General features: G+C 29.7%; 3 protein-coding genes and 1 long non-coding RNA gene across 5 annotated transcripts; 3 read left to right on the top strand and 1 right to left on the bottom strand.

The window, feature by feature from the left end:
* The first annotated feature begins 660 nt into the window (after nt 1-660).
* LOC126833260 (dynein axonemal light chain 4) lies at nt 661-1882 on the top strand. The gene is made up of 3 exons (XM_050564488.1): nt 661-782; nt 844-927; nt 1593-1882. Exons 1-3 carry the CDS (start codon nt 714-716, stop codon nt 1752-1754), a joined length of 315 nt encoding a protein of 104 aa, XP_050420445.1. The 5' UTR covers nt 661-713; the 3' UTR covers nt 1755-1882.
* A 391-nt stretch (nt 1883-2273) lies between these two features.
* LOC126833754 (uncharacterized) lies at nt 2274-4152 on the top strand. The gene is made up of 5 exons (XR_007685011.1): nt 2274-2389; nt 2462-2536; nt 3069-3120; nt 3705-3736; nt 4092-4152. It is a non-coding gene; the product is annotated as an uncharacterized LOC126833754 (long non-coding RNA).
* A 1099-nt stretch (nt 4153-5251) lies between these two features.
* Nucleotides 5252-7627, bottom strand: LOC126833486 (cold shock domain-containing protein CG9705). The gene is made up of 3 exons (XM_050564862.1): nt 7308-7627; nt 6716-6838; nt 5252-6652 (listed from the first exon to the last, which is right to left on the bottom strand). Exons 1-3 carry the CDS (start codon nt 7430-7432, stop codon nt 6496-6498), a joined length of 405 nt encoding a protein of 134 aa, XP_050420819.1. The 5' UTR covers nt 7433-7627; the 3' UTR covers nt 5252-6495.
* Nucleotides 7628-8971: 1344 nt separating this feature from the next.
* LOC126833546 (centrosomal protein of 131 kDa) lies at nt 8972-16182 on the top strand. 2 transcript variants are annotated; one of them, XM_050564960.1, is made up of 17 exons: nt 8973-9002; nt 9091-9168; nt 10432-10572; nt 10653-10767; nt 11516-12354; nt 12452-12530; nt 12692-12767; nt 12868-12978; nt 13038-13266; nt 13348-13542; nt 13610-13815; nt 14292-14496; nt 14746-14945; nt 15135-15306; nt 15434-15609; nt 15701-15866; nt 15998-16182. In XM_050564960.1, the coding sequence occupies exons 2-16, from the start codon at nt 9103-9105 to the stop codon at nt 15834-15836; spliced, it is 2946 nt and encodes a 981-aa protein (XP_050420917.1). In that variant the 5' UTR covers nt 8973-9002; nt 9091-9102; the 3' UTR covers nt 15837-15866; nt 15998-16182. The 2 variants fall into 2 exon arrangements, with proteins under 2 accessions (XP_050420916.1, XP_050420917.1); XM_050564959.1 differs by having other exon boundaries at nt 8972-9168.
* Nucleotides 16183-19410: the final 3228 nt, after the last annotated feature.

Raw genomic sequence — 19410 nt, 5'->3', positions numbered from 1 at the left:
TTTTCCAATAAATCTAAGTAATTTTTTAATTCAATTTGTATTAAACTTTCACCATATTCCATAGCTCAGAAAATATACATTTTTTTTTATTAGCTTTTACAAAAAAGGTATTACAGCTCAAGAAAATATAACTTTAAACATTGTGTTACCTTCAAATTGATGGATTTACTTTAGTTGATGGCTCTTATGTCGATTTTTATCTGCCTCTATAAATAGCCCCTACTCCCTTTTCGTACATTTCGTAAATAGATTGCCAATGAAAGTATCGAAAGTGTAGGTAAATTGTAACTAGATAAATTTTTATTCTGAACAATATATATTTTTAGATCCTATTTTAACAAAACAAACTAAATATTAACAACATAAATTTACTCTAACAACTTATTTGAGATTATGCCCTAAGCATAAGCAGAGATCCTGACAGATATTAGGGGGCTTAAATATTCGGTAGCAAATCTACCTGCAGAGATTTTAGTATGTAGTCTGTTTTTGAGCACCATTAAAACAAAAATATTTATTTCTAACATAAGAATAATAGTTAACCTCATATTTAATGGAAGTATGGTAAAACGCATAAAGTTGTCACGGACGATTATAATTATAGTGTGCGCCTAGCAACAACAAAAGCAGAGAATCAATAACTCAGTTTTTGTAATTTGGCTGTGTAGCTTTTGACTAAAAGTTAAAACGCAAGTACTTTGGCCATAGTGACCATGGAAGAATTGGGAGATGGCAAAGAGGAAGAAGGAAAAAAGATACTCCATACATATCCTTTAGTAAAAGTGAGTTTTCATTTGAAACATAAAGTGAAAAACAGCTTTACATGTAACCGTGTCGTTATAGATTTGTGATATGTCTGAAGAAATGAAAGCCGAAGCGATCGAAGTAATCATAACGGCTTGTGAAAAATTTGGAAACGACTACTATGTGAGGGTCATTTTTATTGATAATATTTTACAATTTTAGCTTCAGCAAGATAATAAACATAGTTAAGAACACGTTTTTTTTTAATTTAACGGGCTTAAAGTACGTGTATCCTTGTATTCAGACCCGTACATTGTGCATTTAAAAATGTCATTGAAAAATAAATTTTAGTATAATATGCTATTGTGTGCTTTCAATAATTATCACTTAACTGTCTTTATAAAATTGTCACCTTAAATAACTGGTTACACTTATAATAGAAAACGGTATAACATAATGTACCTATGTATTTTGGATTTATAAAAAAACAAAAATCAGATTTTAAGAGAAAATAAACATCAACATTGTTCATCTACATTATGCGTACAATTGTGTATACAAAGGTGGGTTTTATTTACAAATTTATGCTTATATTAATATTGCATTTTAAAACCGTGGGCACTTTTTACAAGGATACATAGAACATGATTTAAAACTAAATAGAATTAGAAAAAATAGTGTTAAAACAACACTATTATTAGTAATATTTCCCGCTAGCCCGGTGTCTATATAAGAACATTACAATTTTAAGCCCAAGATTTAGTATTAGTGTGATAAATTTTTAGTAAACAAAAAAACAAATAAATGCTTAGTTTGTGTATTTTTATTTTTACTATTATTAAATCTAGGCGGCTGCTAAAACAATCAAACAAATGATGGACAAAAAATACGGTCCTCAATGGAATACAATCGTCGGAGAAGCTTATGGCATACAAATGACACATCAGACGAAAACTTTAATATATATGTTTTTTGGTGGCAATTTGGCTATTTGCGCTTGGAAGATTTAATCAACGCTTTTTTCTTGAACATTTTTCTTTTTGAAAAATATAACTTTCAAAATGTCAACGTATAAGCATTGTATGACTATCATATTATAAAGTAATTATCATACACATGTTACATTTGTCCAGCATAAACATTAAAATGCATAATAAAGTTAACATAGAATTTTGTGATTTTCTTTAATTTAAATATTAGCCTTTGGAAATAATCACATAACCTAAATTTGTTTAATAATATTATATTATCCTCTTCATGCATGTAGGTATTATATGATACCATAACATAATACATGTATTGATAAACTACATAATATGTTTTGTTGGTCCGTAATTGCAAAAAAGTATCACTTGTGTACATTTGATAAGAATCATATCACTTTATTTGTTACTAGGTTTATATATAAGAAATAAAACAAATCCAAATGTGATTAACTCCGATAGTGATAAAGTACACATTTTACCGGTGGAACTAATGATTTTTCATTATTATACATTAAAATTACAATTTAGAAAAATTATGTACAACACATAATATGTTATAGGGAATTGTTTTTTATTAAGTTTCGGTTCTTTAGTAGTTTAGGAGTTGTATAATTTACGTAAATATACAAGGTATCAAACGATACCACCGTGCAAAAAAGGTACATATTACTTACGTATTACTGTGTTACAACTTTTTTTCTAAAAATTTATTTTTTTAAATTTTGTTTTAGTATATAATTATGAATAATTTACAAGATGAAGAAATTGAATGTTTCTTGGATTTTGATATACCCTCCTGCTCAGAAGTTAGTTTTTGTGATAGTGATGACAATGACAGTGATATTGATATTGAAAATGAAAAAAACAAAAATAGTTATGACCAATTTAGTATCGAAAAACTGAATCTAGCTTATCATGACATTAGTGACTTTTTAGGCAATATAAATGATGATATAAGGTTTGGGAATGATGATAGTATAAATGATGGTATTGATGGTATTATTATAACTGTTGATAAACAAAATAATTGAAATATATCTGACATTGAAACGATAGCAAAACAACCTGTAGTAACTAAGTCATTAGGTCCATCTACATCAGCAGGACCATCTGGGTTTAAGGAGTTTCAAACAATATGTTAATACCTCTGTTATTAATAATATATTTTATTATTAATTATTTAAATTTAAAATAAAATTTTCTTGTAGACTATATAAAACGCGAGTAGCATGTTTATTATTTATTTTATAACTGTGTTCATAATATGAACATTCTTAATGTTTTTATGTGAAATAAGAACAAATCTTGAAAAGTTAAAATAAATTATATTTGTTGCAGACTTGCATAGAAGTATCATTTGATGCCGGGGGTTGTTACCCTCGGTAACAAAGTAAGGATTGACCGTGGAATTTTTTTATTATTTTTTTCAGTCTTTTCAGCCGAATATCCGTATAAATTAATTTTTTCTTTTAAATTTAAAAATTCTGTGCATGAAGAGGTTATAATAATTGTGAACAGTGCAGTTGTTAAAGCTTCTTTCCTAAAAAAATTAGTTCCCTTCTTCGTTCCTTACTAGACTCCTAAAAATAAATAATAATCAAAATACTTAGTAAGTACTGAACGTTTTTAAAAATGGGTAAAAACTAATTGTTTGTAAATATATATGTTTCCCCCCCTCCCCTTAAAAATATAGTTTATGAGCTTTAAACACTGTACAGTGTACTGATAAAAACATTACCGTAAAACCGTGTTACTTGGGACTTAAGTAAAACACTATATATTCTTAATATATATTGTTTTACTCATGTCCCAAATTACCCTTAAAGTCCCAAGTAACCCGGTTTTACCGGTACCTATTTGATATTCCTCTCATTTTGTTCAATATGTTTTACATAATCCTAACAACATACAAAAACATTCTAGTTACATTTTAGTTTTCGCTAGTTTTTTGTCAATTAATCCTACAAATTTCAGGTAGGTAAATTTTGGTTACATCAGCATTTAAGGTAAAAAAAAACTGTATTCTTACCGTAAGTGTGCATTAGCATTTAGTTTTTAGCTTAGAAGCCTATGCTTGTGTGTTACACGTAATCCGCAGAATATATGAAAAACCGTGAACCTTAGTTCAATTAAAGAGGAGTACTTTATTTAATTGGCTTGGGAAAGATATCTTTTAATTTCTCATTTTTAAAAAAGTCATATAATATTAAACATAAACATTCTAACCTTATGCGTTTTATTTAACTTGTAATCATTTTTAATAATATGTCCACCTTAGTATAAGCCATACTCTAGTGGAATTTTATTGCAATAAATTATTTTCTTATTAATTATTATATTCTATCATTGTACTTTTTACAGACAAAAACAATGCATTTTACTGTAACGACTTCTTAAATAATTTTTAACACTCAATGGTCCAGAATGAAAAAAGGTGGTGAAAATAAATGAATTATTGTCTATTGAATCGTTGGAAAATATAATTTTTTTTTAGGTTGTTACAATGCTAATCTAAAATTCAAATTATTGATTTGAGAATTAACTTACGACTTCTTAAAAAATCAGTTATATTGTGTTGCATGGAAATCGAATCGACCACAATAATAATAATATATAATATTTATTGTACAAGTATATACCATAAAGTTAGCAATAATATGTTTGTCAATTAAAAAGCATGCACAATAAAAGATAATAGAGAAAGCGGATCGTTTGTGTATATTATGTTGCCTAATGTGTATATATAAGGGGCTATAATGTCAAGCACGAATAATTATTTTAAGATATAATTCTCATAATCGTTTCATCGATTACATTTGTACATTTATGTGTCGTTCATTGTTAAAGTATATCATCTCCTTGTAATTGAATTTTGAAATAACGAGTTTTTTGTAAATTAATGTGTAGACAAATCAATACATGTATTCATTCCGTATTTTCTATTTTTTTTTTTGCGTTTATTGGAGTTGCTTCTCTTTTATAATGAAAGATATGACCAACTATGACTCAATATTAAGCCAAAATATGTATATTGTAAAAATTTGGAGTTCGTTAACTTGCTGGTATTTTTCTTTTAATAAAGGTAACATAATATATTTATGTTTTTTTTTGTTGAATGTATCTAAACTAAACATATATACAATATATAATAGTTTCAAATTGGAAAAATTTCAAATAAGTTAAATTTTAAAACTGACGATTCATTTTTGTACATTTTAGTCTGTCAATGTACAATCTCATGTTTGTTTAATCGATGCTTCTACTTTGTAGAAAAGAAATAACGAGATCAAAATTACATTGTACTATCTAAAACATTATTAAAATATATAATTTTATATTTTATGTTTTATGCAATTACTGTTAGTAGTAGTACAAATTAAAAATACCACTTAATGTTTAAGGATAGACTTTAGAATTTATAAGTCTCCAATTATTTCTATAATTTAAAACACAACGAATAATATCATAAATACTAATTAATATTAAAAGTTTATTATAATAATGCAATCAAGATGAATTAGATACTACAATAAAAGCAATAACACTAAAAAGCCAAATATTATACTTTATCTTTTTTAATATTTAAAAAAAATGTTATAACCACAAATTTTATTTTTAAAACAACACACCTTAAATTACACGGACATGAGACGGTAAAACACACTGTACTAATTATTAAACTTCAATTATGATTTCTCACATTAATGACACAATGTATTTTTTTTTTGACATCTTAAACATTGAAAATATTTGTACCCTTAAAACTACAATAAATAAGTAATAATAATAATAATAATAATAATTGTCTTTTTAATTGTATATAAAAATTGGTTTGTAAATTAAAACGAATGTTTGGCTATGAAATCATGTAGAAAAATAAATTACATACAATTTGTTCCAAAATTCTTAAACTATGCTTGAAAGCAAATTCGGTAATTGTTAATTTACAAAAACAAATTGGCCACATCACATACAAATTTAATGTTAAAAAACCATTATAATAACCGTGTTACACTAAATTTAAAGGTTCTTAATTTTAAAGTACAGTACAAACAACAAGTGATGATAAGCTTTACAAATATTTACGCATTTTTATAATAATTAAACAAATTTGTATACTTATATTTATATTATACTTGTATACTTATATTTTCTATCTAAATAGTGTAATTTAAAAAGTTCTTAACTGTAAAAATTAACAAATTTGATATGTTTTCATTTACATGTAAACTATCATCATGAAAAAAATGACAAGTTTTAATGAAGGAAACATTAAAAAAAAATTCACAATTAACATTTGAAATGAACAAATGTAATAACATAATGACTAGCCAAACGGTATAATGTTGTGACAACAGTCTGTCTTTTGCTATCAGTATCTAAACTTTAATTTTTAACTTAACTATTATGATTAATATTTTTTTTTATATTAGGGATATAAAGAGGGGGAAATATGACCTATTTCTAAAATTAATTTTCCAATTTTTTAATTGTGAAGAAAAAAAAATTACATTTAAAACAAACTTGTAACCACATAAATTCAATACATTTAGAAATCAGGATGTTTTCATTTTTAATTAGCATTAAACAACATTAAATTATTGGGTTGCGTATGTATTGTGTATTACGGCACTCCGCACAACAGAACTACTAGAGGATATTGCCTAACGTAATAGAGGTAGTGGTAATTGGAATGTATTAGTTATAATGGAAGTTAAGTGTTTATGTAATGTATATTATTTTACAATATTAAGCCTGTGACAGATTAGTTGGTTTCTGGAGAATCCCACCTCAAATGTACTTGAGGTGTTAAGTTGATGATTTCTACATGCGTAGCCTGGTTTTTTTCTAATTTTGGCGGAACAGGGCATAGACGATAGCGGACTCGATCTCCAGGTAATGGAACGTATTCTCCTTCGATACTAAAAAATTACAAGAATATAGTCAAAAGTATAGGTAATGAATAAGAAAAAAATTGTACTTACTCAGATATATGCACAAAAATATCGGCGTCGCCGTTGTCAGGCGTAATAAATCCGTGTCCTTTTGACTTGCAAAAATATTTTACATTTCCTGTTACTTGCGGATTTCTCAGAGCCAGAGCAGATCTAACGAGGTAAAAAGTGATGTGTATTAACATACAGTACAAAAAGTTATGATCAAACAAAATTAGAAAGATTTTATGCACAAAGTAAACAATGTGCCTGTATCACCAGACAAATCGAGCACCTGGAATCCTTATGAGAACACGGACAATCTGTTATCAGAATCCTTTTTGACCTCCCCCTCACGCTATACAAGCCGTCCTTAGACGCAGTAGAGTATACTGATAACGGACCGCCCGGATACAAATTAGGTATCCCGGGGCTAGGAGATGTAGATTGAACACAACATAAAGTGAAATATGGTTAACGAATTACTATAAGCAAATAATGAACATAATAAAACGTGTATTTTAAACCATACTTCATTACCGTTACCGTATTTCATTTTACCTTAAGCCCGTCGTAAAGTGGATATGCAACGGCCCAAGTTAAACTCAAAAATAATGACCAACGAAAAATTTGATGTACTTACGTGGAGTCCGTCCTTGTCCTTCGGGTAACTATAGGACTGGGCGCGAGTAGTCCCATTTTGCTTGGAGACAAATGATGTGCGACTCTGGCCGCGTCCAGTTCTTCGTTTGTATATGTATCACTCATTGTGTTTTGGTTACACTCGAATAAACGACTTCCGAACAATAATTGAATAAAGCGTGAGGAATTAACGTAATTACCACAAGGTTTTTTGGACTAACTACAAAAATACACTACAGAGTAAACACACCAGTAATTCGCGACCTGACGCTTAATGGTTAAACAAAATTAATGGCGTTTCGATAATAAGACCGAATACTATCGAATTACTATAGAGCATTATGATAAGCAGTTCGGTGTCTGATAAGAATACAAAATCTACAAACCTGATCAGGGTTGCCAACAGCCTCGGAAAATTTGCGTAAACAATAATATTTTGTTTGATGTTGTAAAATGTTGTCATGACTCATGTTACAGTAGGTGTATTCACGACGTACCTATTATGTTACTAATGATATTTTTTATATTGTTGTACGTATATACTGTTGAGTGTTAACCATTTTGGCTATTTTAAAAATTTGTCCGATCGTAGACAACAGTTATCATTTTAATTTGCTTAAGATATTTGTTTCCCTTATAAAACAATAAAAAAAACATTTTTTAAATAGATATTAAATTTATTTTTAGTTGTTAACTTTGGAAACTGTCACTATGTTGTTAAAATTATAATTTTCTCTACTATACAGATAATAATTTTTATGTTTTTTGAGAAGACTTTTAAAACTAAGAATTATGAAATAAATAGAAAAAATGTTAGGGTCAGAATCAGACTAGTCTTAAAACACGTCGAATAGCCAATAGTATGTTTACATACAATTTAAACAAAATTATGAATCATTACATAAATCGTGAAAACACAATTTAAATCTTAAAAACAAAAAAAATAGGTGTATGTAAAAAGAAGTTGATATGAAAATGTCGATATGGAAGTATGGAGTAACTACCTACGGTAAACATTTTAAAATGGAAGTAAATATTTGAAAGTTTGGGAGTTGCGCTTTTAGCAGAAAAACAAATTCAAATAGATTGGGCATGTCGGGAGAAAAGGTGGAAATAAAAAATAGCAAATTTGAATTGTGTCTCGATTATTTTCATTGTTATATTATGGTATAACTTGTTTTACCAAACAAGTGAGACAACGTATAAGTAACATTGATAACTCCAGAATTCATTATCCGTTAAATTCAAGTACATTGTCTTCATTATTACTCTATTCTATTCATGTAAATATTGTAAAATGTTACGATAGTTCAACATGAAATTGAATAGATGTATACACCTTAATCTTATTTTGTTCTAATACATATTAATTTATGTAAGTAAGGTATATATATAGGTTTTTGAACCAATTATTATTTATGTATACACATTACATTGTGTATTTATTGTGCACGTCGTGGACGTTTCTTGGACTGATTATTACCTACCATAAAAATATAGTATTATTATTTTTGTTGTTATTGTTACATAAGTACATCATAGTATTCACGAGCACAAGCTGGAATTGTATGGAAAATAAGTGCCGAGTTGCCGGGCAACCGATTTGTTGTTGTTGCGTTGAGAGTTGTACTAACTAATGTAAATGTTGGACGGGAATCGAGTGCGACAAAGGCTTACACTGAACTACATTTATTTGGTAATTTATAATACATGTATAAATTATAAATTTATATTTCTGGATTGATCTATGTATTGCGATACGATTATGCTTATGTTAACACAAGACTGTAACGAAGATGTCGAAAAAACCGAACAATAAAAACGCCACTTCCCCCGGATCTTTATCGTTACGGGGCTCGCAAGTATGTACCGTTGAGGCTAAGTATCATTGGTGTTTTTTTTTTTTAATTTGTTTCTATCATACTTTAGAAAGCACACCTTCTTGTTTTTCTTGATAATTGATATTAGTTTGATACTAGGCAATATTTTGTACGATGCATTTATTTATGTTACAGTCAGTAACGTTAAATCGTATTAGTTTTTATGGAATCACGAGTATTAATCTAGTCGACATGCCGTATCTAGGTATAGTCTATAAGACTATATTATTATACATGCATTATCTGAATGTCTTTAATGGACTTTTAAAATCTTCGACTTTAGTTATCGTTCTGGTAACTTGTAAATGTAAATCAACAGACACGAGTAAACATTATAATGAACCAGCCATCTGATCTATTTGAACGTTGTCAGTGCGAATGAATGAATTAATAATTAAATAAACTGTGTAAGGCTTGCTTCCTATAAGATTATACTGTACTACAGCTGGCTATTTTAGTTATAGTTATATCAACTTCACTAAAGTTTGTGTTCTTAGAATATTTTACCTATTGAATAATAGTATACTAGTCAGATTGTAGTGTTATATTATTTTGGTTTATTGTCTTTTAACACTTAATAGTAATATTAAGACTCCCGTCTTGTTATTAGACTCCGTACGCATTTGTTTGTCACGCGATATTCCTACAGTATTGTTATTGTATTAATAAGAATAAATATTATGCACGCAACGTGACCGCGTGCGTAAGACGTACAGTTGTACAATATTATCCGAGCTCAAACAAAAAATGAAGTTAAACGTGCAAATGACATATTTTTATCTACGTGCTTGCCGAGTGACGTCCGTTCTTTTAACGTTAAACATTTTAACAAAACAAAAATGTTAACCGGATACGCTTAAATTAAACGTTGTAGGTACTAGCAATTAAATAATTATATATGAATAAAATAATGAAATTTCGAAGTCAAAATAAATTCTAGTATTTATAGGATCTAAGATAAAACCTATATTGCCTACCATCTCTGATTATCTATTCTAGTCTAAAAAGGCCTAATAAGAATCCCTACTTATTTGTTGCGGGTAAAATTATCGGCTTTTGGTATTAGTGTTTTAAACACATAATTAAAAAAAAAACATTAAGTTTATTTATACTTCAAAGAGAAAAGCTGTAATATTTATTAATAATTATTCTCTGAGACGTAGTTCTGTGAAGACCTACTATGTGTTAATTATTACCTATTTTACCTTGTATGAACTAAAAAAAAAAACTTAATTCATTCCTCAGATTAATCTTTCATCCCGCTTGACAAATTTTAATATATCAAGTCCTCTACGCTGCTTTTACAATGAGAACGTTGACTTGTCAACGCTCAACCGTCAATCGTCGAGACCAATGTCAGCCTCTACTTTGGGTCCAGTCAATCAGGTTGCTAATTATAATGCAAAACGGCGTCATACTTGTATTTAAATTCACTAATACTTTTTTTTTTATTTACTCATGCTTAGGAATCGCCTCGTAAGCCTAAACTAGTTAAAAGACCTCAATCTGCCGATACGCTTAACACGTCTAATAATAATCGACATAATGCGTTCAATTTCAATAACCAACAAAATGAAACAGGTAAATAATTTGAATATCATAATAAAGTTTATGCTAACTTGGGTCGCTCGTGACCAAATAATTCAGTGATTCTTAATTTTTTGAGTAATAAACAGATGTTAACAATGAAAGTATATACCTAAAACTTTAGGTATTTATATTATATAAAGCGTTGCCAAGATATAAATTAATAGTAAGTTCATATTACTACGAACCATGAAATAAAATGTATACAACATAACAATATCGTCAAAAACAATACTATAGGGTATGAAGTAACAAGTTAAAACGGAACTGTTAGATAGGTCTGGGTCTATGTTATCATTACCTATTTTAAATGTGTAAATAGGAAAAATTCAGACACCCAAATTCCCAGTCCATTACTAATGTATGTAAATAAATTAAGCAATTAGTACTGAAAAAATACTCCACATTTTATTCCAAACTTCAATTTGTACATCATATCTGACCTAACCTTTTCTTTTTTACACTTCAGAATTGTAGGCGCCTCCGTAACCAAACTGTAAGGTATTCGGAGCCGTCATAATTTATTATTATAAAAATAAACAAATACTACAATGATAAAAACAATGCAACCGTTTATATATTTTTTCTCAGTTTGGATTCCTGTGTTCTGTCCGGCGTCCACCTAACGCCTTGAGATCCAGCATTCTTCCTTGTTTTTCACCTCGCATCTCGCCTCGTGAGATTCTAGGTGAACCTAATCTAACTTAACCTAATTACAATTTTTTTGTTTACACTGTGGAAGGTGCAAGGAACCGGATCGAGGACACTTTCGACGAATTAAACGTTGCAGAATTGTCTGAAGACAGTTGCTCTACATCAGTAAAAGACAATAAACAACAAAAACCGAACGACGACCGCCTTGAACCCGGGCTAACTTCTAAGCCCCCCATACCGCCGACCACAACAACCGGTAATTCTCCTCAAGAATATTACGGGCGAGAGGTCAAAAATTCCTCGGTGACTTTTGACGATGCTATTGAGCTTAAGTTCCAGAGATGGTTTCCCAACTCGGTGCCTGTCTCTCAGGTCACGACCGCCATTGAACCCGACCTCGTCTCGTTAAACGGCATGTCGTACGAATACAGCGAACGGGTCATCGACAAGGACAAAGGCACTATAACGTACACCAGGAGTAGTTCATCCATGAGCATCCGGGGTAGCCAGGATCAGTTGGACGAGGAGCATCTCTACTCGAACTTGAGCGCGGCTATAAGCAGCGACGATAAGCTCAAAGCTACCGTGTCAGTGGACCTGTTGGAAGTATTGCAGAACGACGACAACCGCCGTGGGACGACGATCAAAAAGAAGAAGAAGAAAATAACTCCGACCGCGGTTAAGACTATAAAGGATTTGGCCAGGTCTGCTGATGTGAAAAAAAGAGATGGGGTCAAATGTAAAGCTTCAGACGGCCAGAACGATGCCGTCAAAGTATCCAAGCCCGTTGTGGTCACCGAAAAGAAACGGGAACATCTGAGAGCTGATGTCTCACCGGTCGACGACCACTCTAAAGTAGAAGTTGTTTCGTGGATGTCTAGTCATCCGAACCAAAGACCCGCGACTCCAAAATACAGTCATATGTTTGTGAGTTAAAATTAACAATAACTGCGTTGCTATGAGATAACATAATATAATTTTTTTTAAATTAATTTTATGTTTTTTTTCATTGGACGTTTCACAGATGGACGATCGTAAAACGTCTACCTACGAAGAGATTGTAAGCATATTGAAAGAACTCGAATCAGAAAACGACGATATTGGTAGTAGTTAATTATAATAAAGATGATTTGCCTTAGTTAAACTTCATTACCTAATTATATTTTAATGCAGTAATATTGCCACATTGTATTTTTTAGTACTTATTGATAATAATACACCTAACAAACAGTTTAAACACAATTCTTGTTCTTATTTCTTGTAGACATGAATGTCAGAAAAAGTGGTGTTTCAGATATAAATAAACAACAGACTCTAGTTCCAGAAACTTCCAGTTCAAAGTTAATATCAAATGGCCATTTTTTATTTTATTTTTTTTTTTTGGATCTTGACATTTTTTAAAGCATTTTTTATTTTTGTTTTTGAAACGCGTTTCCAAAGGGCGCTTTGGTCATTTTTGGACGAGGTAGAAAAAAATTCGAACTGTTCCACTCCTTCCAAAACGCTTAAGCGTTGTAAGTCTCCCGAAGCTGTGACGAGTACGCCTCCGTCGTAAGTCGGTTAGGTTTCTGGCATATTTCATTAATAGTAAACTCTATAATTTTGTTTAGACCTGAAAAGAAACTCACCGGTTGTAAAAAAGGAACTCTACAACAATTTATGGAGCTCGGTAAGGCCGAGTTGGCGCAGAAAGTAGCAAGTCTACATTTAAAGTTAACCGAAAAAGAAGATGTGATTGAAAAACTCAAAATAACAATGACCGAACTGCAAGCGGAACACGCAAGAAGTAAAGCGGATTACGAATCTACCGTAACAAGGCATCAGAAATTCATCGACAAAGTAAATTTTGAAACAGTTTAATTACTTTACTAACAAGCTAATTATACAATAAATAAGTAATAAAATTATTTTGATTTTCAGCTAATAAATGAGAAGAAAGAACTGAGCGCAAATTGTGCGGCCACCGTGAAAGAGTTGACAAAAAAAATGAACGACAGTTTAGCTAGTCAAGAAGAACGGCATAAAATCGAACTTAAAAAAGCAGTTGATAAACAAATGGCATCCGAGAAAGTGAATAAAGATAGATGGGTAGATTTGAAAACGAAAAAAATTAAAGTAAATAAAACGTGCATATCACCTTCTGTGTGTCTTTATTGTAACTGGAAATATTTTGTATTTAAAGGAGTTAACAATAAAAGGCATTGAACCAGAGTTAAATAGGATGTCTGTCGCTTACCAAGAAGAGCTGTCGGAACTTAGAAGGATCCATCAAGCCCAAACTGAAGAGATTGAAGCAACATGGCATAGAAGAATGGCTACCATGAGAGATAAGATGGATGCTGAACGGGAACAAGCGATAGTGGCAGAACGGGAAACTTCTAGGAATCGGTATGCAATAATAATGTACAACCTTTTTGAAAAATAAATATAATATAATCAGCAACTAACTTTCAACTTAATTCGGATAATTAACTCGACTAGTGTCTGAAAACAAGTAATTAACACTAACGATGATCTACTCAAGAAACTTCATAAATTGTGTACCAGAAAATATAAATAAACTATTTATTCTTGTTACTAAATTATAGTGTAAATACTACCACTGGGCTTAAAAATGTACACTTTAAAATATAGTTCAAATTTGTAAAATATTTTAAATAAATAGTATTTATTTAATAAGTATGGTAGCACCAATGGTAAGATTAGTGAGCGCCACGAGCAGGCTCTTACTTTACCCACATTTGAAATATAATTTGTATACATTCTATCTAGGTTTCAACTAAAAACTCAGAAACACATTTTTAATTTAATTGTACTTCAAAAATTTTTTAATAAAATAGTATGTTAAATATTAATTTGTTTAGGTTGGAATTGGAGATAGCCGAGCTTGAAAAAAGTTACCAAGAACAACGAAAACGGCTGTTAGGAGAAATTCATGCAGAACGGTTACGACAAGAGCGGGAAGGTGAAACTGCTTTAATGGAAAAACGTCGAGTTCTTGAACAGAAGTTTGAAAAATCAGTTACCGAACTCCAGGAAAAAATTAGTAGTAAAGAACGAGATTTTCAGGTAAACTAAAGAATATTTGAAAACATTTGCAAGGCAATAAAATAAATATTAGGTTGAAAAGATTTATAAAATATAAGACCTACATATAGACTGAATTTAATTTATCAATTCAAAATAAAAATTACATTAAAAAAAAAAAATTATTTTATTACTTAGAAAAATCTAGTTACTAAAAATTATGCATGTAGTTATTATAGTTAGAATGTGGCATGGCTATCTATTATGTAATACATAAAAATATTGTTTTAGAAAGAATTAAAAACAATAAAAGAAACTTGTGAGATCGAAAAAACGGCGTGGTTAAAAAATCAAACTGTGGTTTTAGAAGAAAAAGAAAACGCTATTAAAGAAATGTATAAAAAAGAAAGAGACAGACATATAGAGTTAGTTATACAGAAATTAGAAAATGAATCTACAGAAAGAGAAAAAGCTTCAGAAACCAAAATTAAGTAAGAGCACTGGTCAAAAAATACAATGAATACAAATTTTGCTACAATATATTATTATTAGCATTATGGATAAAGTTTGAATTTTTCGTTGTTTGTAATTTAAAACAATTCATCATTGTTGTTGTAAATTCTTTACATTCAAATTATTGTACAGCCATCTGTCATAGTTTTAAAAATAATTTTGTTTAGGCGTATAAAGTCTGAATACGAAGCTGATATACTCGAATTGGAAAACACCATATCTGGCCATCGGATGAAGTTGAACGAATTGCGTACTAAAGTACAGGAAGGTGACGACAAAATAGCAGATATGACAGCAGAACTAAGCAAAAACCAAGCTGAAATCAAACGATTGCAAGAAGTATTTTTTTGTCTTTTATTTATTTACTTAAGACATTCCTAGCCTAATAGCAAAACAAGAAATATCAAATAATTATTATAAAAATTAATAATAATTAGAACATTAACGACTATATTATTTGTTATAGTCTATTTCAAAACTTAAAGAAGATCTGTCCACAAAAGATGAAATCATAAAAACCGAGACCGTATCGAAAGTAGAAAGTTTGCAAGCTGAGCTGACTAAAGCAAAATCACATTTCGAATCTAAAATTAAGGCAGTTGAAAACGAAAAAGAAAGAGAAATCAATCACGTTTATATTAGGTAACATTGAATATTTTTTTTTTGTTCTATTGCGCTATTAACCACATTTGTTAATAGTATGTTTATTGTTTTTTTCTTGACGCCTGTTTAGGGTAAGAGAAGCTATTGCTCGTAAGGATGAATCCATCCAGGCATTGCAGAGTGAAAGAGATGCCGCTTTGAACCAATGCAGCAGTATCGAAAGACTGCTAGAAAAACAGAGGAGAGAATTTATGAAACTTAAATAAATCACCAGTATAATTTATATGATTTATTTTGTAAGTAACGTGTGCTGTTTTCATATTAATACTTTGCTATTAAAATATAGTATTATACCTTCTTTACGATATTACAATATTCACGACACCATTATAACGCGTACACTACAATGAATTAAATATGTATTTAGGGTGACTTGCCGATGCCGCCACCACCACGCAATTACGAGCAACCGCTGCAGTCCGCAACTCCATAAACACACGAGGTCCACGTGTCGAGATTCGTTGGTTATTTGAATATTATTTAAATTAATTGAAAAAACTATTTCGGATCAATTTCATTAAATGCAATAGATGAGTGTAATTTGCATTTCAGAATAACGGTATTATTTATGTAATTGTATAAATTCTTTACAGCTCTCTTGAGTCTATAAATTGTAATTTAATGTTAATAATAGTGTTTATACAATATATGTTTATAAAACGTTTTTGATTTAAAATAATGTATTTATTTATTACATTTTTATGCTGAATGAATAGTTTAACGAATTTTGCAACAACAATTGTTTTAGAAAACAATCATTACGTTAATTTTTTTCTCATTTTTTTTTTGGCTTCACCAACTTGACGCTCCATGCGAAAGGCAATCGAAAAATTCGATTTTGCAAACGAAAAATGATTTCATAGCTTAAATAAACAAAGATCTTAAGTATAATTTTTCGTTCGGTAGCTTCACCATGTGGTTTTCATAATAATTCTTATCGAAATCTAGTGAATGAGAGATATATTATATACGCATCATTATTATAGGCTTAAGAGTTTGTCGTTTATATAAGGTTTTAATAGTAATAATTAATATAAATGCTGCTAGGGAATCGGTTGTTATTAGTTTTGACCGAAAAGTATGCTGGCCGTCAAGGTGTAGTTATATTTTTCCGTCAGATTTTACTTTGTTAAAGTTTATTCTTTTGTGGTGAAAGACCATATATTTATGTAAATTTTCAAATTGTTGCAGTTTTGAGCTGAAGCGACGATATAACCACAAGTTTTGCTCAGGTTTTTTCTTTATATATTTTTTTTATTACCATACAACCTTAAACATTATTTACATAACTGTATATAAAATTATTATTTGTTTACAAAGTAGTAAAATAAATATTAAAAATTATTATTATCTCGGAACCACTAACAACGTTATGAATAAAATAAATAAATTAACAACAATATTGGGTAGTAAAAAAGTCGTTAAGCAAATTTCAATAAACTATAAAAAAGACAGCTAAACAGGATACTTGTAATTTTTTTTAAATATAATCATCGATGTCATTTTCTGAAGTTAAAATGAAGAAAATTCCAAGAAACGCCGCTAAGTATTACATATACTTAAAGCCCGTTGAAAAAACAGACAACGAATCGTTTACCGTTGCTGAAGATGGCAGGGTAAGCTGTATTATTATTTATTACAGTTCGTTATAATATCAATAATTTAATACAGTTGGACAATATCTAAAGATAACTCGATTGAATGTATAATTTCCAAAATATCTTTGCTGTTAGTCGATCTCGATAAAGAAAACTTTTAAGATAAAAAGAACGGAGACATTCCGAGTGACAAATGAGTCGTTCACAGCGCATCGTTTATTTACAGAGAAAGATTCCAGATCCGAAATATTTTACACTATAATCGAGGATATTGTTGAGGGGTAATGATAATTGAAATTCAAACAGAATTCATGAAAATAATTAGGTAAATGTATTAATTGTTAGTGCTCTAGAAGGGGTCGATGCTGTTATAATGGCTTGCGGCTCTGTTCGTTCGGGTAAGACGACCGGGATCTTAGGATCGTTTAATGATTTCCAAGTAAAAGTTTTTTTTTAAAGTTAAGTAATATATATTTAGCTTCACGCGTGACGATTATGTATAATGTCGTTTAGAATCGAGGCTTTGCGTCGAGACTCGTCGATCATGTGTTCGAAGCAAAACAGAAATGGAAAGAAGAACGTGAGGTTACGTTAGAAATTAGCTGTGTGGAAATAAAAAAAAATTCAGTTTATGATCTTCTCGAGTATCCAACCGTACAGAAATCAATGCAAGTGTGTGCTTTGAAAAAACACTACACTACACTACAGTTAATAGTTTATAAGAGGGAATAGTCTGTCGACCCAAACCCTTTAACTCCTAAGCCGATCCAAAAAACAACATTGGTGATTTGTATTGAAACTTCAATTAATTACTTATTCTAAAATAGCGCCGTAAGCTTAAGGGGGTTATCAAATGTTATAATGTTGATTAGGAGTGACAACACAGAATCTTTAGTACAAATCACAATACCAAGGTTTTTTTACAAAAAAAAAAAAAAATTACTATATTAACACACGCCATATAATATATACCTAGTAAATAGTTTGTGATGATTTATTTAATATAAATCTATGCTTTATCTAATTTTAGATTTTTAATTTTTCATATTTATAAAAAATGTATATAATAAAAAATATAAACCTCTAATATCATTAAAATGTAATCTATACAGTAAATTTAATTGAAATGATTATACTGCTTAATATCTATTATATGTCGTGTAATATTTCATTATTTTAATATTGTTAAAAAAAACAAATTGTATAATTTTATTTTATTGTATTGTAGAACTAAATTATAATATATCAAAACTATTGCTTAAATTGCTTCAAATTATTCGTTTTTCCTATGCCGATTTGCATTATTGTCACGATGACCATTAACCATTAAATTCTCTATATTTTTTTAATTATAAAAATTACTCGAATGGGATTTTATATAGTATGAAATGTAAATATATTATTATTTAAATTTAAATATCCTATAAGGTTTATAATAAAGTAAGTATAGTCTCTAGACGCATTAGCAGGCCCATAAATCATGCGTCATAAATAACTTATACGAATAAAGACTACGACAGTGTAATGAAGTTGTGAGAGACACATATTTCATTAAATAAAATGAGGGTACTTCGCAACACTATTTTTCATACTTGTCGTCAAAAACGAGTAAAAGTCATTTAATTTATAGTATTATTTATGGCGATGCGTTAAAGTAATTATTATTGTTATTATTACCCTTCTTTGAGGCTACGTAGGTACAAGTAATTGATAACAACAAAAATTATTCGCGAATATATTATTAAGTTTGTTTATGTATTGTGTGTAAATATACCGGTATTAAGTCGTATATAATGATGCGGTGTATGATAAAATATAATAAATTAACTACTATAATGTTTGGCTGATTAGGTTAGGTTCATTATAAAATAAATATGATCTTAAAGCCTATTTTTAATAAAAAGATAAATAAATGGATAACACCTCATTTATTGGCATGATTTTTAGCCATTTAATGTTAAATAATTAATCATTTAGAGAGTGATAAAGAGAACAATCCATTCGGCTGCCGAAGGAATCGCATTATTGTCCAAAGCAACCTGTAGGCGGGCTACCACGTCAAAGATGAACTATACGTCGAGTGCTAGCAATTTTATACTTACATTGCATGTGTGTACAGTAAATAATTATCCAAAATTTGACAATAGAAAACTAGCCAAAGTATGTGCCACGTCTACTCGCT

Source organism: Adelges cooleyi, unplaced genomic scaffold (assembly GCF_023614345.1).
Source record: "Adelges cooleyi isolate 19-005CV unplaced genomic scaffold, UGA_ACOO_1.1 ACOO_flye_CR_arks_rails_tigmint_CR_PRNA_2, whole genome shotgun sequence".
Lineage (NCBI taxonomy): Eukaryota > Metazoa > Arthropoda > Insecta > Hemiptera > Adelgidae > Adelges > Adelges cooleyi.
The sequence above is the reverse complement of the archived record's forward strand: the minus strand, read 5'-3'. Positions and strand labels throughout refer to the sequence as shown.

Excerpts from the sequence above, each read along its gene's own strand:
- LOC126833260 (XM_050564488.1), top strand. The coding sequence starts at position 714 with ATGGAAGAATTGGGAGATGGCAAAGAGGAAGAAGGAAAAAAGATACTC. Across the intron at positions 783-843 it reads ATACATATCCTTTAGTAAAA|ATTTGTGATATGTCTGAAGA; the intron begins GTGAGTTTTCAT and ends GTGTCGTTATAG. Across the intron at positions 928-1,592 it reads AATTTGGAAACGACTACTAT|GCGGCTGCTAAAACAATCAA; the intron begins GTGAGGGTCATT and ends TATTAAATCTAG.
- LOC126833486 (XM_050564862.1), bottom strand. The coding sequence starts at position 7,432 with ATGAGTGATACATATACAAACGAAGAACTGGACGCGGCCAGAGTCGCA. Across the intron at positions 6,839-7,307 it reads AGGACAAGGACGGACTCCAC|ATCTGCTCTGGCTCTGAGAA; the intron begins GTAAGTACATCA and ends TTACCTCGTTAG. Across the intron at positions 6,653-6,715 it reads ATTTTTGTGCATATATCTGA|TATCGAAGGAGAATACGTTC; the intron begins GTAAGTACAATT and ends GTAATTTTTTAG.
- LOC126833546 (XM_050564959.1), top strand. The coding sequence starts at position 9,103 with ATGTCGAAAAAACCGAACAATAAAAACGCCACTTCCCCCGGATCTTTA. Across the intron at positions 9,169-10,431 it reads TATCGTTACGGGGCTCGCAA|ATTAATCTTTCATCCCGCTT; the intron begins GTATGTACCGTT and ends TTCATTCCTCAG. Across the intron at positions 10,573-10,652 it reads CTTTGGGTCCAGTCAATCAG|GAATCGCCTCGTAAGCCTAA; the intron begins GTTGCTAATTAT and ends ACTCATGCTTAG.